The 18,808-nt window shown below is 40.3% G+C and overlaps 1 protein-coding gene across 1 annotated transcript in view; it reads right to left on the bottom strand.

Moving 5' to 3' along the window:
- The window catches only part of podxl (podocalyxin-like), a 33,506-nt gene extending 24,931 nt beyond the window's left edge, over positions 1–8,575 (bottom strand). Inside the window, exon 1 of the mRNA XM_008401511.2 lies at positions 8,084–8,575. Within this exon, the coding sequence (XP_008399733.1) occupies positions 8,084–8,126 (43 nt within the window). The 5' untranslated portion in view covers positions 8,127–8,575. The remainder of the gene's footprint in view (positions 1–8,083) is intronic.
- Positions 8,576–18,808: the final 10,233 nt, after the last annotated feature.

The following is an 18,808-nucleotide window of genomic DNA, read 5'->3' as shown; positions in this document are numbered from 1 at the left end:
TCCTTTGCAATTTAGACGTTTTATGATAAATCTTGTTAACTGCATTCACTGTTTTAACCATTCAATTTCAGATCATTATTTTAAAAAGAGATTATAAAGACGAATAAACTTTGTAGAACTTCCTGAATCTTGTCTCATTTTCCAGCAGAACGTACTTGCGTCCTTTCATTACATTTTCCTGGAATTATTCCAGGTGGCGTTGTTGGTCATTATAACCTGTAAGAGTTTATATCTTGGGTTCATAATTAAAAATAAAGGAAATCCACCCCCCAGGTTGCCACATGATAAACCAAAGCAAAGAAGTGCAAAATTAGTTTTAGGCCTGGACTTTAACTAGGCCATGCTAACACATGAAGCTGCTTTAATCCAAGGTGTCAGTACACAGAGGATCTGGCTGCAGGTTTGGGGTTCTTTGTCCTGCTGGAAGGTGAACCTCCAGCCCAGTTTCTGACCTGCCTCCCTTCACTGCTGGAGAAAAGAGATCCCAACGCATGATGCTGCCACCACCGTGTTTCACCATGCTCCAGACACAAACACATAAGACTTTCATTCAACTATGGCTTTTCTCCCAGCTTCAGGTTCTTCAGTCCTTATTTTCTGCTGACTCTTCTCTACTGATGCAGACTTTTCTGGCAATAAGATAGTAAAATCATGTCTCCACACTTTTCAGATTTGATTTTTTTCTTTTTTTTTGTAAAATGATTAGAGAGGCTCTGATCCAATATTAATATTTATATCGGTATTTAAACAGATTGAAGCTGGGTTTCGTGACAATGTGTCTGATCCATGCGGGCTGTATCTGTATCAGATCTTTATGAGCCGATACCAAATCACAGATATCAGTATCAATATCGGAAGTGAAAACAGTGGATCTGTGCATCCCTGCATATAATGTTTTTTTTTTAATCCGTGTGTGTGTGTGCGGTTGCTGTGGGAGCAATGTGAAGGAGTGTAATCAGTGTTTTTGCAGGGAGCTGTAAATGTGCCCTGTGTTTTTCCAACCTATTCAACAAATGAACTGTGAAGGCTTGAAGTTAAATGAGCTGTCAGTCTTTATCTGCTCTCAGAGCTGCACAGCTTTGAATTACAGTCAGATGCTGAAGATCTGCAACATTTCCCAGCTCTCTGTGCCACTGCGGCCACTGCCTGCTGCTGTTTAAAGGTTCTCCTCAGTCTGTGCAATATAAGAATGCAAAATTAGCAGCGAAGTGTTGTTGGGCACGTCTCCCACACATGCATTAACCCAGAGCTAATGAAGCAGTCGTGTTGTTCTTAAAAGCTGAGAAGTGAGGGGGCGAGTTGAGCCAACGCTGACAGAGCTGGGAGTGAGGGATGGGGGAGAGGTGAGGAATGAGGAGGAGGGTGTGGGTCCATGACGGTACCAGCCGCAGCGCTGATAAACATCCACCTGGCTGAGGAGTTTGGCATGCCGGGTGGAGGGAGGATCTGCAGGGTGAAGGTCTGCAGCGCTGCAAAGAGATTTCCACATAGCAGCGGTTCCTCCCTACAGGACAGGCTGACTGGAGAGAACTCACAGAAAGCACAGAGTCAGGTTGGATGTTGGCTCATCTAATGGGCTCAGAGTCATTTGTTTACATTCCAGCTGATTGAAGCTTTTAGAACAGGGAATAAATCCTCCAACAGAGAGTCAGACTTTGCCTGTTTTGGCTGATTTTAGCAGCTTAAAGGACAGACTGAAGCGTTCCACGTGATCGCTCTTATATTAGCAGACAAAAGTACTTTCATAAGAAGCAAGGAGATGGAGGAAGGAGTTTGTCTTGTAACATGTGGGTTGCAGGTTCGAACCCCAGTCTGTCTCTGTGGTTGTGTCTTTCACAACACCGCCTTGCTTTCTGGTGTTGGTCAGAGGGCCGACAGGTGGCGCCGCTGTCCGTCTGCCTCAGAGCAGCTGTGGCTGGTAGCTTACCAACAATCACAACTAAATGTTGTGAGAAGTGCTTTGGAGTCCTCTGGACTTGATAAAAATAAAGTACCAGGGTTAAAACAGTTTGGGGCTTTTCATCATAGTTCAGTTTTATTTTGTTGATACTTTTTTCCAGTTCAGTTCGATTTAATGAGTTCTTACAATGGGTTTGGTCGGTTTATTAGATATTACTAGTTAAATATTGTCATTTAGTTTTTATTACTTATAATAGTAGTTTGAGTTTTAGTTGTATTCATGCCTTGTGTTTACATTGAATACTCAACACAAGATACTATTTTTAAAAAATCAAAAAAAAAGTTTTGTCCCAACTTTTGCTGCCATTTTGCAGACTAGCAATATTACTGCCAGGAGAAGTGCTTTGGTGCCGTAAACTGCCTGTGTGGAAAAAAAAAATCAATTTCACATCAGTTTGATCGCCTAACAAAGAGATTCATAAACAAAAAAACAAAAACTATTAAGCCTCTAATTTCAGTTTTTTCCTATTAATCACCATTTTTATTTATTTCAGATAACAATCTTTTTCTCTATTTCAGTTCTCGTGGTTTTATTCGTGCTTGTTAATACTGACAGATACAGATGCTTTTTCTACAGCTGTAGAAACCTGCAGTTGCGGCACCAAGCTGTATGAGTCCAGTTATTTTTAATCAAGCATGAGACCCAGTTTGTCGTAACATAACTTGGTTTAGTGATGAGGAAAAACCAGCAGCTGATCTCCTTATTAGGCCGTTGCTTCTGCAGATTGAAAGATGGATGAGCTCAGAATCATCTGCAGATGTTGAGTGACCGGCAGTGTCTGATATCAAAGGAGAGGCTCTGGGCCGACACTGTCGTCTCCAGCCTGAACGCCCTTCCTTTTCTGGAGTCAGGATGTTGATAAGGTTTGTTCTGCTCCCTTCTATTGTTTCCCCTCTCTCTCCCAGTTCAGCCATTAAACAGATGCCAGTCAGAGGACCCCCCCCCCAGCCCCCACTTGTCCCCCTAACATCATGGCTGTGGTCCTTACAGGCCGTGAAGCCTGGCTGCCTGTTATCGTATAGGAAGTGGATGAGTTGTGAAGCAGCTGATGCTAAAGAAAGAGTGTGTTAACGGGGTTAGGAAGTCCTGGAGGTGCTGATAAGTGATGACATTGCTCTGTTGTCAAACTCCTCACTACTTCCCATTTATTGATGCTATGACATCACCTTCTGTTCAGCAGTGCAGCTTGGGTCTTTAAGGAAGTCGCCTCTGCCCTCCAAAGCTTCTCTTTGTCTTTCAGCTACATAACCAGCTGAAAACCCAGTCTGCTTTAAAACAGTCGCTGCTTAACTTAAATCGGACTAGAAGTTAAAACTTACAGTCAAGGTTTAATTTTCACCTGTTTAATTCGGCTTCCTGTGTTCTCTTTTTTCTGACTCCTGCTTTTATGTAGCAATGGAAAGAAGAATGTTTTTTTTTTCCAAAGTAAAAACAAGAATCTCTGGCCTCAGTTTGCCATCAGCCATGTTGATGGTCTCAGATGAGACCAAAACGTAGCATTTTGACCAAATGGACAATAAAGCAACTTAGAACTTCTGTCCAAGGGTGACAGAAGTTCACCATAGGAATTGATTCTAAAAAAGACTCAGACCTACATTAAGAGAAATTCCTGTTGTATATTCAACGGTATATTTATACACTGACATAAATGTATTGAAGTAAAAATGTATTTGCTAACTCTGCGAATAGCACCAAACACTGAAATACACCAGCAGCTTCACAAGTTTGGTCCAACATGTAAAAACAACTTTCATCTGTTCAGTCAGAGCAGTCAGGAGTAGAACAGACAAGGTCAAATAAATAATAATGAAAGTGACTAAAACAATAGATCTAATATGTAAAAATAAACTTCAACAAACCTTCTTTCAAATAGTTCAGAAAGTGCAATTAGGAATTCTAAATATAATGCAAAATAAGTAATAAAGCATGACATCACTCAGCTCTCAAAGCATAGAATTATACTGAATAGATCTGTCCATACTGATTGAGCACATTGTCACTGATACCCGATGTAGAATTTTTTTTTCAGTATTGTCACCGATACAGATATTGATATCGGATCGGAGCATCTCTAGTTTTCACTTTTTCGATTATTTAAAGGTAATGAAGTATCACCCTAAATCAACTGGTAAAAGTCATGAAAAACCAACAATTAGTTTGCCTTCCAAAACGTTTTGTCAAGCTGTTGGCTATCTGACAAAAAGATAACCAATCAGAAATAAGAAAGTGTCCATTCAATAAGTTACCCAGACAGTTTAAAGCTGTCAGCTCGTTGAAGACTCAGTCATTCAGGAGAGAGGAGGCACAGCGCTGACGTTAGAGAAGCGGAAACTGCTCATTGTCTAACCAGGAGTTTCCGTCCCACCGTTTCTGAGCTGAAGCAGAGAATGTTGAGGAAAATCTGGCTTAGTGCAGTGAAGGCGCCCAAAATGAGACAGAAGGTGATTGTAACCAGTAATCCTTTCTACAGTAAAATATCTGTGTGAATGTTTGTGTGCAACCCTGAACAGGTTCAGTGTATTTATATTAAGGAATTTAAGTTATTAGAATTTAAAATTAAATCTGCATTCTAAACAGTTTCTTTTCTTTCTCAGCATTCTGTTGGCTCTACTTGTCATTAATATGTTCTAAAAACTATGCATGCCATTGAGGTTGGTGATTTTGGCCAGCTTAGTGTCTATTGTTCTTGCTGTTTCCCAGATGGCTCCCCTGAGTTCACACTGTACAAAGCTACTTCATCACCGGCAGTTGTTTATATGCAGATGATACACAACTTTATATTTCAGTGTCACACACAGCTGGCTAACTGTTGCTAGGTGTGTTGGTGAAACTGGAGGTAGAAATCAGTCATTTTGTGACCCTGCATGGATCATCAGGTGTAGATGAAAAGATGTTTTGTCTAAATTCAGACCCAGATGAACCTGTGAGGTCTGAAGTGGTCTTTGGGCTTAACTTAGGATAACACAGTTATAACTGTTACACATAAACAGGTCTGGACCTTTGCTGTATCATTATAATGGCTAGACTGGTAAAATACCCACTGAGCTAAGAGAGGTTTGACCCGATAGCTCAACTTTCTTAGTTTTATGCTTAGTTTTCTCACAAACCAGCCTTCTAATCTAGCTGAAACTTCTAATAAATGCTAAAAACTCATTGTAAAACTTTTACTTCTGGATGATATACTTTACAATACAAAATCTAGATCTTGATGATGAATGATTTAGAATTTTTCTTTACCTATATTTTCAGCTAAAGCTAAACAGTCTGGTAGCAGACTGTAATGTGCGGGACATTAAAGCTCCATTTTCCCATCTACACATGCAAACACAAATACAGAGTTTTCTTCATCGTTTTTTCTTCTGCTTGTCTTTAGTCATATGAAACAGTCCAAAAGGCATAAAAATATATCTGCACCCAAACCTCATTTTTGCCAGAATAAAGAGATGCAAAGTAAAAAAGAAGAAAATAAAGTGTAAGTATACTTCAGTTATCAGTGGGTCAAGGCTGCAGTGAGACTAAAGCAGCAACAGGATAATGCATACCACACTCTCCTCCTTACATCACTGAACTGTCTCCATGTTTGTAAACGAGATAAATTTCACTGTTCTAAAAGGTACACAATAGTTATGAGTCTAAATACATCTGAGTTACAGGAATTAACCAGCTGAAACCAGAAGTTTATACTGTTTAAAAAGACACTTGTGACTATTTTTCACACAATCTAACATGAAATCAGAACAAACTTTTCTCATCTTACGTCAGTGAGGATTAGAGGATTAACAAAAAATATCTCTATTTGCTAAATGTCAGAATATTGAGAGAGAGAATTTTCTGGTTTCATTCGTAGCAGTCTCCTCTCCACCAGGCAGCTTGTTATCCTGACTCTGTTTTCATTTCAAACTTTCTGAGAAGGAGAGGTCACCTATTTAAGGGAACCGTTATCACCTCCATGTGATAACCACGTTAAGCAAACATTCACAGATGTGTGCTCTCATTGCCGGCTTCCTTCTCTCACAGGAAAGTGCTGACCACCTTCAGGCAGAATGTTGCTTCGGCTCCCTCCATGTTGGGAAAATAAAAGCCTCCTCTCTGAATTCAGCTGCAGCAGCAGAGATCGAGTGGCAGGTGCATAATTAAAGAAAAGCTCTTCGTTCGCCTTTCAGGCGGGAGAGAGCGGGCGGTGTGTGTGTGGGGGGTGTGAATCATTATTCAAGATCTTTGGTCTTGGCATGTGTGTGTCTGTGTTTTCAGAGGGAGGAGCCATGGTGGGATGATGTTGTCTGGATCCTACTTAACTATGTGGTCTGATCAAAGAGCAAAAAAACAACACAAAAAATCAGAACTAGATTAATTGTTTGTACTTAATTTTTTTACTTTTTCTGCAGTTAAAGCTGTGATTCCTCACTTTCCTGATATATGAGGATACCAGACATTTCCCTACATTTCAGAAACAGAAATTTTCTTTTTCTTTTTTTTTTTTTCTTTTTACTTTTGCAGACACAATCCTGGATGAATTATTGACATTTTAAAGGATGAATAACACAAAGTAGTGTGTAATTGTGCAAACAAGGAAAGAAAATCTGTAAAAATTTGACATGTATTTAACACCTAAAATCCAGAGCAAAAAACTGACTTCAGCCGTAAATAATCCACCTGTGTGTTATTTAATCTCAGGAGATGTTGAACAAGCAGCATCATGAAGCTTAAAGCAGGACTAGCTTCTGAAATAACATCCCACATGGGCCCAATATGAACCCACACAGACATGGAGGTTCAGCTGAACTAATGCTCTCAGCAAGGAGAGCATTAATGAGAAGCAACTGGTTAACTCTGGAGGAGCTGCAGAGATCCACAGCTCAGGTTTTTACAGTTTTCCACAAGCCATTAGCCACACAGACGACCCATCATGTTGCCCTAGAAAACGAACACTGCACATCACCATGAGCTCACTATGCGCATAGCAGTGGAAATGTCACAGCGTTTCCTCATCAGAGACAGAGCTGCTGATGGTTCATGGGAAGTTGTTGGAGATAAATACACACCCATCCTGGAGGAAAACCTGCTGGAGGCTGCAGACTGAAGACTGGGACTGCGGCTCAGCCACCAGCAGGACAACAGCCCAACACTTACAGCCAGAGACAATAGAATCATTTCAATCACAGCATATTCATGAAGGTTTAGTCCTAAATCCAGTAGCGAATCCATGTGAATATTTGAAAACTAGGACGCTAATAGCGTGACGCTAATAGAGACAAACCATTAGAGAGGGAGGCTGAACACAAACACACTCCACACTTCAGGTTGTTATTTATTTTTAAAAAAAGAATATTATGGCTTAATAAGGCAAGGCTCAAGCACTAATAATTTAGTACTGAACTCTCCACACTGGAACTGGAAGATATTTTAAACATCCAACAACTCAACAACCAAAAACAATAAATAAATGAATTATGATGTCTCTTGCTTCAAAAAATATGTATAATCAGAATGGAAATCACTGAGCGAGCTCATTTTACTTTATCATGAGATTAATTCATTAATTGATTAACTAATTAATTGCTTATTGCAACAGGTTAAGTAGTGGTTGTTATGTGACGAAAAGGGGAAAAGCTTAGAGGCTGTGAATAGTTTTGCAAAGTTTATATTTTATCAATAATGAATAAAACAACTGAACCTCTATACTGCACCACAATTATCACAACTTGTTAGCACTGCTCTCACTCCTCCACCCACAGCCTCTCAGATGAACCCACCCAGCAGCACACGCTCACATATTTTAAGTGAATTCCTCCAAAACTTTTCACTTTCTGTAAAAGTTTCTGAAATGTGACGGTAGGAATCCAAGTACGAATGTACAGAAAAGGGTTTTTTGATTTCATCAACTTGTACTTTATATTGTGTTTTTGTCCAATTTTAACTGGAAATCTTTTTCTGGACAACATGAGAAGTCAGAAGATTGGACTGGGGAACTCTTCCCAGCCTGTGCTGCAGCCAAACTCATCCGATGCACACCTGTTGCTGCCCAGCAGTGATGCATATCCTGCATGCTCCTTCACACCCTGACCCCTCTGGAGAGCGGGTGCTGAAACGTGAGCCGTGTAGTTGGTGTGGTTGTGTACTCACTCAGTGAAAGCAGCAGCCAGGTGACGGTCAGCGTCGCCCTCATCCTGTCTCTGAGTTCGTCTTCCTCCAGACGGATCCGTCCTTCATGCAGCACAGCTCCACTGGCCCTCACCTTGTTTTTTGGAGATGTTGCTCTGATTACAAATGCAACTGTCACGCCTATCTCCTTCAATTTGGATCTCAAGGGAAAATGATCTTGCTCAGCTTATTGTTATTTTATTTTTTTTTGTCTCTTTTGCTGCTGGACTGAAAGCAAAGAATGCTTTTGTTGCTCTCTGCACCGTCTTTGTCTCCTCTCTCTGTGCGGACTTGGGGATTTGGGGGAAGAGTATTTCTGTGGTCTCCTTGGCTGCCCCGTTGTTCTTCAGTCGCTCTCCCACAGAGGCTGCGTCCTGTATTGTGCTCCGGCCGGCCCCGCTCTCTTCCAAAGAGTTGAGCTGTTTGCAGAGCAGCAGCTCGGCCCTGCCTTCCTTATCATGAGAAAGCAGGGGCTGACCCAGAGCAGTCCAATCCCACCGCTCCTGGACTTTCTGCTGCTGCTGGGACACTTTGAATAACAAAGGAAACCAGGAGACAATGTGTTCCCCTCGGTTTGGATTCAGTTCTAAAATGGTCAGTTCCTCCAGGGCGTGGGGTGAAGTCACATCAGCACTGATGTGGTCCGATCTGCCAGCGGATTCGAGCCACCCGAGTTAAGTGTCGAAAGCTGCATCAGTGCAGCTTTCGACACTGTTGACCACGACATTTTACTGAATCGACTGGAGAGTTGGGTCGGACTCTCCGGTCCAGTGCTCAACTGGTTTGAATCTTACATAAAGAACAGGGATTTCTTTGTTTCAATCGGAAACTTCTCATCAGAGAGGTCAATGGTCACATGTGGGGTACCCCAAGGTTCAATCCTAGGACCCTTTCTTTTCAATATTTATATTCTCCCACTGGCAAAGATTATAACAGGACATAGGATTAGCTACCACAATTATGCGGATGATACACAGCTCTACATCACGATGTCACCAGGTGACTCTGAACCTATCCAATCACTGAATAGATGCTTAGAACAGATAAATGTGTGGATGTGCCAAAACTTTCTCCAGCTGAACAGAAACAAAACTGAAGTTATTATCTTTGGACCTAAAGATGAGCGAACCAGAGTCAATGCACAGCTTCAGTTATTACAACTAAAAACCAGCGCTCAGGCCCGAAACCTGTGAGTAGTGATGGACTCTGACCTGAACCTTCAGAACCACATTAAGACAGTCACAAAGTCGGCCTTCTATCACCTGAAGAACATCTCCAGGGTTAGAGGACTGATGTCTCAGCACGATCTAGAGAAGCTCATCCATGCGTTTATCTTTAGCCGCATTGATTACTGCAACAGCGTCTTCACAGGTCTGACTAATAAATCAATCAAACAGCTGCAGCTGATCCAGAACGCTGCTGCTCGGGTTCTCACTAAAACCAGGAAGATAAAGCACATAACACCAGTTTTAAAGTCCCTACACTGGCTCCCTGTAGCTCAGAGAATAGACTTTAAAATACTGATGTTAGTTTATAAATCACTGAACRGTTTAGCACCACAATACATTAAAAATCTGTTGTTGCTGTACCAACCACTTAGACCCATCAGATCTTCTGGTTCTGGTTCTGCTCTGCATCCCCAGAACCAGAACCAAACGAGGAGAAGCAGCATTCAGTTTCTATGCACCACAGATTTGGAACAAACTTCCAGAAAACTGTAAAACAGCTGAAACACTGRGTGCCTTTAAATCTCAACTTAAAACCCACCTGTTTAGAGTTGCTTATGGCTAAATTAGGGTTAGAGTGCGGGTTTTGATGTCTTCCATGTTTTTATGTCTTTAATGTTTTTAATTTCTTCTTCTTTCTTTTCGACGTTTTAATGATGTAATGTTTTTTGTTTTTATTTTTATATTTTTTTATTTTATTTTTTTAAATCTCTTTCTCACTGATTATTTCTGTTTTTATTTTAATTATGTAAAGCACTTTGAAATGCCTTACTGCTGAAATGTGCTATACAAATAAAATTTGATTGATTGACTGATTGATTAAAAAAATCAAAATTAGGAGCGCATTTCTGCTAAAAAAAAAATAGCAGAAATATTCTAGGAAAAACAAGGAAAAATCCAAAATTGAAAAGTCCCAAATTTACTAGAAAAAATAAGACAATTTTGCAATTAATCTCTTACATTTTCAAGAAAAAAATAAAAACAAAACATGGACATTTCAAGAGTTAAACATTTTTGACTCCTCTGAAGGCTTGCATGTATTGACAAGTCTTCTTAGAGAAACAGTGTAACTTCCTATCTCATAATTATGATTCAGAATCTGAATATAATCAATCAAAATTATTTTCATAATTATAAGTTTAAAACCTGCATTGATAACTTCCTGTTGGGCTTTGAATTGTTATTTATTGGCAGAAATGGACTTCCATAGTATAGTTATGAAAAATAAGAAAAAAAGCAAAACATTTTATATTATTTTACACTATGAAATTATGCTACTTGTTTGTCTGTCACATAAAATTTCATAAAGTACAACTTGAGGTTGTAGTGGGACAGAATGTGGAAAGGTTTAAGTTCTATGAAAGCTATAATGAGTTTCATTGGTCCATATTCACATATGAAATGCTTCATTTCCAAAGAAAACAGCAAAACTTTAGAAAAAGAAAGATATGGAAAAAAAACATAATGGTCAAATTAAAATTAATGGAATCATCCTTTAAATTTGTCCTCTAACTGTCCCTCAGCACCGGCCTGGAATATGACACAGTGACTCATCTATAGCTGAGATACTTGACAGAAATTACCTGCTTATTTTGTTAACCCAGTCAGTTATGCAAAACCTAAAATTTTGTTTTTCAGTGATGTTAGAGGAAACTCTTCAAGTAAAGGACAAAAAGAAAATGTGTGAAGACTAAAATCTTTCTGAATGTATCTTTAAGAGACAGAGCAACATCTGGTTCAGACCAAACATTAACGTGTTTTGAGCTAACAGTCCATGAAGCTTTAGAAAGACAAATACGTTTTCAGAGATCAGCAGGCAGAATGTCTGAAAGTGTTTTCATTTGGTCGGAAGTTAGAAGTTGCGTTTTGGAACGGTGTCACATCAGGACAGTCTGTCAGTGTGATCTAAACTGAGGAGATTCACATGTTTTATCTACAGATGGATTTTAAAAGGTGAGCCTTTTATCCAGCAACAACAGCAACGTGACTTCTTACAGAAATGTTCTTGTTGGTCCAACTGACTCCATGTTTGACTTCAGATGAAATTCATCTAAAGTTCTGCTCTGCAGGAACCTCTGAGTTCATTTGGCTGCTTATATCCACGGCAACGAATATTCCCAACTGTTCCAGGAATTGCTTCCACTGCCCTTTTCTTTTTGCAGAGTTTCCATTCATGTGGCTCCAAATCTCTGACTGACAGGAAATAACTGGCCCTCCTCCAGATCCTTTTCTTAATGCTAAGCACATAAGCTAAACACTTTCAGTGTTAGAACACTGTGTTAGCATGTAACTGCTAACTGCTTCAGGGGATGTCATTTAAGCTCCACTGGCCTTCTATGGGACGTCTGGACGAAGGCAGAGAGATGAGATAAGCATCAGGGTGTGGGAGACTCCGTGGGGTTTCCTGCCTTTGGAACTGTGACGAGTTGTTCAAAAGTTTTTGAGATGAAGCTTCAAAGACGCGTTTGAAGTCAGGAGTCATGCTTGGGTGGCAGATCTGGAAGTGACTGTTAGATTAAAGTCTGAATGTCTGCATTCATAGAAGATCCTATCATCCAAGAAACACTTGGTGATTATTGGTGGATTGGATGTAATGCATATCAGTGTTTATATTACTGTATCTCAGTGTGACTTAATTCACAAAAAGCATTTCTCGCTCAACATCCAGGTCGTTTAATTCACTATGTGTATGTAATTGCATGCTAACACACAGGCAATATCCAATCACATGGCAGCGACTTGAAGTATTTAGACATCCAGATGCTATGTGTATATAGGCCGTCTTTTTGCTCCTATATGTTATCCTATATGTGATGTAGACTACATCACATATAGGATAACATGTATTAGCAACGTTAGCTGAGCTTAGCAGATGTTTGACCCTCCACCGCTGCCATGTGACTGGCCCAGTGGAGCTCAGCCGGGCCCCAGGAGTCCGGGGCCCACAGGGTCTGCTGTGGTTAGCAGTGCCGCGTTCTGCATCAAAGACAAAATGACAGACAGAAACTGGAGAAGGGGAAGGATGTGTCACTGAGTTAACAGGAAGTTGAGATGTTTGAGGACAGCAGGATGCTCTCCATTCCCTTTGATGGTCACTGTAGAGATGTACAGACTGAAGACGAGCGGCTGCTAAACACCATCAGCAAAACTACACAAAGAAAGAAGTAAAGGAAGGAAAACTATTTATAGATATATTCACCTATTAAAATAGAAAAATCTAATTGCTTCACAATAGATCAACAAAAACTAGTTTACACACCAGAACTCCCAAAATGTTATTCTCTTCTCCAATTAGGTAGTTTTCCAAGTTAGCATCTGGTGTTTGTATATTTTTGAATTGCTTAGTGAATAATAAATAATTACGTTTCTTGTGTGCCTTTTCATTAAGTTGCAGTTCAACCTTCATAAAAACAGAGACGGCTTTGCTTTAATGATGATTTTAAAGCTCAAGATAAAAATATTTAAAACATTTCTTTCTCTGTTCAGGGGAAGAATAACTGACATTTTTAAACTTCATTCATAAGTTACTGCTGTATGTGTGGCCAACAGTATTTCCTTAAAGTTACATTTAAACCTCAGCTGTGGCTTTTTCTTAAAGGGTTAACATTCGTTTTAATGCAGGTGTTCCAGTTGTTGAAAACAAACGCACTTTTCAGATTTATATGTGAAGCATTTATTTATTTATTTATTTATTTATTTATTTATTTATTTATTTATTTATTTATTTATTTATTTATTTATTATTTTAAAGTTGAATCATTTTCCTTCAGCTCCAGGTTGGTCGTGCTCATGTCTAAACATTTTGATTGTTCAATTATTTTGAGGCACAGAAAGTGTGGAAATGGAAATATCTTCCCATGCTGTGCTGTCTCTTCTGATATCAGTCCAGAGTTTTGTATGTCGGACTTTTGAAAACTTTTCAAGAAAATTATGATCCATATGATTCAACAAAAATAAACAAATAAAACATATCAAAGGACAAAGAAATACATATAAGAAAACAAGAAACAAAATCATGTGTAATAAAGCCTAAACAAATCTTTATTTCCCCCCATCCTGTAGGTGTTTTATACCAGATTTTTCACATGGGCCCATCTTCATCAGAGCAGTGATGCTTCTCTATGGTTTCAGTCTGTAAGTTCAGCATCTGTTAGCCGGCTCTGCTCCTGCACTTGTCTCTGGGCTCCATGCAGCATCCCTGAGTTTCATTAGCCTGTCACAATGAGGCAGGAATCTCAGCAATGTAGGAGCACATTCTTCCCTCTCACCCCCCTCCCCTCCTTTGACACCCCATCTCATCCCCAGTAACCTCATCAGAACCTTCTCCGTCTCCTTCACACTCTTCTCTACTCCCCAGCCCCCTCTCTCCCTTCTCTGCATGGCACATAGCGTACCCGTCTCTTCATCCCCTCCTCTTCACCAAGATTAAACCTCCCACTCCAGCGCTCCTCACTGCTTCACCCTCCAACTATCAGAGGTTGCTGACATTTTGGAAAATACATTCTAAGGAGATAAGGAACTAATCCTCCTTGTGATTTAGTGAACATTCACATTCTGGACATTTATTTCCCTTGTTAGAGACCAAAATAAAGAAAAATAAAAAAAATAAAAAACAGAAAACTGATGTGATGAAGTCACTTATATGGGTTACTAATGGAGTACCACAGGGTTAGTGCTTTGTCCAATACTATTTCTTATAAATCTGCTTCTACACTGTAAAATGATCAGCTGTTATGCTGATGATATTCTGCTGCATTTATTAATAAAACCTGGTGAATCCAATCAGTTCATGAGATTACAGGAATGTTTTCAATGCATAAAAAACCCCAGAAGACTTCAACATTTCTGCTTTCAAATTGAGACAAAACAAAGTTGTCAATGTTGGACCAGAACCCCCTGAGAAGCAAACTGCTGAATCTGGATGATGCTACATGGACTCCAGCAATGGTGCAGGAGGCCAGTATCATTTAAACATCTCACAGAGATTTCCTTTGTTTGCCTTCGCAGTGTTACAACAGCTGGCACTATTCTGTCCCAGAGCGACGCAGGAGGACCAGTCCTCTTGATTTGTTGAGGTTGTCGTTCTTCAGTATCAGGAAGCTCAATGCATCCCATAAACGTTCAGGTTCCAGATCCAGCATACTGTAGAGTTAAAAGTGAAGACCTTCAATAATTAGCTCTGTCATAATGGATCATAGCACCAGCAGCTCTGGAGCAAACTGTGGCGTTCAGCTATCAGCTCCCAGTTTTAGTCCATGACAGACTCTCTGCCTGCTTTAAAGACAAGACTGAAACATAATGAAGCCTGTAGTCAGACTGGCTGAGGTTATCCTCAGCTATTTCTGTGGTCATGCTGCTATCGGTTTAGACAAACTATTCTTTCTCCTACTACTCTAGAACTAAGTGTGATCTGCAGTCATTCTGCCTTTAACTTTATGATCTCTCCTCTGTCTTCTCAAACCACAGCCGCTCACTCCAGCTGTGTTCATCTGGATGTTTCTTCTTGTTATCTGGGAGTCATTGCTCTCCACTGTCACTATGTTCATTCTCAGTATAAGAGAATGGTACAGAGGTACCAACGTGATGCAACTAACTGTGTACATCTTTGCTCAAGAGGAGATGAGTGGATGCAGTTTGCTGGGTTTCTTTAGGATACTTGCTCAAATTAGCAAAATTAACTCCACTTGACTGCATCATATTAGAAGCTATATGACTCAACTGATACAGAGACATTCTGTAGATAAATGACCTGGTCAGGTGTCTTAATGTGACATAACTAGATAAATTGAATAAACTGAAGACCTGTTGATCTCATCAACAGGTCTTCTCTCAACTCGAACCACTCGAACCACCACCATGTTCCATCAGAAGAAAAATCATCAATTAGTTTCCTTCAGTTTATAAATCATGTTTATTGATATTGATATTATTGTTATAATTTTAGGCAGTAGCATCAGAATGAAGTATTTTCTCAAAATCAGTTCAGGTAAAAGCATCATCACGAGTTAGAACGGCCCACTCAAAGGCCAAACCTAAATCCAACTGTGACTTGAAAACTGCTGTTTCTAGACATTCTCACAGACTCGCAGGGACCAAATAAAAATCTACACACCACACTTTTCAGATTTTTGTTTTTTTTAGTTTAGTTTTGAAGGCCATGTATCGTCGTCCTACTTGATGCAGCTTAAACACATAAAACCCAATGAAATGTAATGAGATTTTTTTCAGATGGTGAAACAGCCCAAAGGTTGTGACTGTTTGCCAGGTTTTCCGTATCCCATCAGTGAACTCGGGTTGTTTACAGTTTTTTTTCATTTCGTTCGGCTCTGACTTGTGAACTGCTCATCTTTCATCGGCGGGAGCTTCTCTTGTTTTTGCCTCTCTGTTCTGCATCACGTGTCCCGTGTGGGAGATGCCATGACATGAGAGTAAAGATATGACATGACACAGAACACTCCTCACCTTGTTATCAGCAGCCTGGTACCAGGCGGAGCTGCAGCCTGAACCAGGCATGCACACGTCACTCCATCGAACTTTAAGGGGGCTGGGTCGGATCCATCCACATGATGTTTTCAGGATTCCTCCATGGACCCTCACAGAGTCAGAGACTGAAGGAAGGAAGGAGGCGACGTAGGATATGTCAAGAAAAGAGTGAGAGGATGAGGGACGGTGTGAGTGTGTGTGTGTGGAAGAGACATTCCCCAGACATGAGGAATGACAGGAAGGTATCAGTCCATGGAGGTCCAGAGTGACAGCAGAGGTCAGGCTGGCTGACAGAGAGGATCCATCGCCGTCTGACACGGCGGACTGTAAACCTCCACCAGTACGTTTCTGCCTTCAGTGGAAAGAAAACCTACAAGGGGCCGACTCACACACTGCTAAAGACTCATACACACACACAAAATATTAAAATTGCATATGTATACTATTAAAATGTCCCACACACATACAATTTTTCTCTCACACACACAGACACAAAATACTAAAATTTCACATACACACTATTAAAATATTGCAAGCACATGCATTTTTTTTCTCTCTCTCAAACACACTCCGGAGCATTTGGTGAGGAATGAGGATTTCAACCTCACACACTGATGACTTCAGTCAGTGACCTCTGCCCAAACACAGATCAAATGACCACTTTGTAGAGTGATGACCAGGAAGTTCTGTAATGGCTTTTACAAGACAGATGGTCCAGATAAGTTTTCTATTTCTTCTGCATTTACCTTGTTAACAACAAATGATCATTATAGAAATATAACCCCATTCAATGGCCCAGCATGGGAGAGAGTACTTTCTGATGAAGGTTTTGGACAGAAAGTGCTGGGTAATTGCAATTAGTAGATTTTTTTTTCAACATAATTGACTCAAATCAATTTAAAATAACGATGGGACTCATTTAAACATTTAATTGAGATAAATAATTAATAGCATTTTAATTGAAAACCGGGGCTGCACAGTGTACCGGGGCTGCACAACGGTACAATTTTAGAAGAAATCTTGAAACTTTGTGGCCACAAGTGTTAATTTCTTCTTTTATCTACGACACCAAATCTCCATCAAAAAGGCCTGATTGGTTCACCTCAGGGGCTGCACAGTGGCGCAGTTGGTAGAGCTGTTGCCTTGCAGCAAGAAGGTTCTGGGTTCGATTCCCGGCCCCGGTCTTTCTGCATGGAGTCTCCATGTTCTCCCTGTGCATGTGTGGGTTCTCTCCGGGTACTCCGGTTTCCTCCCACAGTCCAAAAACATCACTGCCAGGTTAATTGGCCTCTCCAAATTGTCCCTAGGTGTGAGTGTGTGTGTGCATGGTTGTGTGTCCTGTGTGTCTCTGTGTCGCCCTGTGACAGACTGGCGACCTGTMCAGGTGACCCCGCCTCTCGCCCGGAACGTTAGCTGGAGATGGGCACCAGCAACCCTCCTGACCCCACTAAGGGACAAGGGTGTAAAGAAAATGGATGGATAATTGAAAACCTTAAATTGATATGTACAATTCAAAAAAACCCTTTTGTTGCTAAATTGTAGAATTGATAGACATGAGTTTAACAACAAAGCCCTTGGTTGTTTTTAGTCTGTTTTTCAGGTTTTTCAGTCATCAGATTGGAGCAAAGTGTTATTCATCTTTCCAGAGTTTCAGGAACTCCTGATCATTCATGGAACTTCTTCATAAAGGAGGACTGTAGTCACTCACATTAGCATTGTCTGCTGCTACATGGTTAGCATTAAGATGCTATTTTAAGCTGGATTAGCTTCACTGCTTTTAGAACAATTTCAACACAACAGTGTTTTTGTTTTTTCCCATAAGATCAGTTTTTGGAGCAAAAATGAACCCAAGTGGCCAAGAGAAGCAGCTTTGTTATCCATCGCTGTTATTTGCCAATATTGTTTGTGTGTCAGATTTACAGGTGTACCAGAAACATGCAAATGCATAAATCCACTCTGAAAATGCAATTATATGCATTAAAAAATTTTAACAAGTTAAAATCAATAGAATGAGTTATTCAAATTTGATTTGTTAAAGTTCCAACCCTCGTCTAAAGCCCATATTGTCTAATGACTATGACTGCAGTAGATATTACTGCAGTCATAGTAATGTGAATGTAGTAATGTGCAGTCACAGGGTAATAAGTCAGATGACTTAGAACATTGCATTAATAACTCAGAAATAGTCCAAATAGTTTGGATCTATTTTCTCTTTCTTATTTAAAGTTTCTATTTATATCCCCGGTTTGTTGTGCATTTCTAAAAAAAAAAAAAGATATAAAACTTCTGATATTTCACAACAAGATATTAAGACACATGGAAAAACCTCAAGAAAACCTTATATAATAGCAGAAAGTACAATGACCACCATAAGAAAGGCTTGCAGTATTTGTAGACCGGCCGCGCTTAACGTCAGCTGGTAACTATAGGTTCTCGGACAACAAGGAGGGAGACAGTAACACAGCACCAAGGGAGGAGAGGGAGGTCAATTAGTTAGGTTTTTGTTTTATTCCCCAACAAAATAAAAATGCYCCGTTTTCTTCTTGTAAAAATCACAATAAAAAATGTACTAAAAGGTTCCGATCAGAGCCAACTAAAATTGTCCAAGAGGGTCCACGTCCACAACATCCGGTTAGGACGGCAAATCCKGCGCTCCTCATGATTCCGCCCCGCTGGCGTCCTGTTGGGACAAAAGCACCTGGCCAGGAGAGCGATCGCTAAACAGCGGAAGTCTTATCTGTCCCAGCAAGGGTCATCWGCGGATAATCAGTGGAAACGTTACTTRCCGACCAGGGCAGAGTTCCCCCTCTGCCCACTGTCGGCTCTACACGTCGTTCCCACTGACTGCATCTCCGCTGTCAACTCGTTCGGGGTCGCAGTCCTCCGTCACGACCCTTCTTAGATTCTTCTTGCTTTTCTTCCTTCCCTTACTCTTTCTTCCTTCTTCTTGCTCTTTCTTCCTTCTTCTGCAACGTGAAGTCCTCTGCCTTTTAAAAAA

The sequence above is a fragment of the Poecilia reticulata genome, linkage group LG23, assembly GCF_000633615.1.
Source record: "Poecilia reticulata strain Guanapo linkage group LG23, Guppy_female_1.0+MT, whole genome shotgun sequence".
In the NCBI taxonomy this organism is placed as follows: domain Eukaryota; kingdom Metazoa; phylum Chordata; class Actinopteri; order Cyprinodontiformes; family Poeciliidae; genus Poecilia; species Poecilia reticulata.
This window is presented reverse-complemented; position numbering and strand designations above follow the sequence as displayed.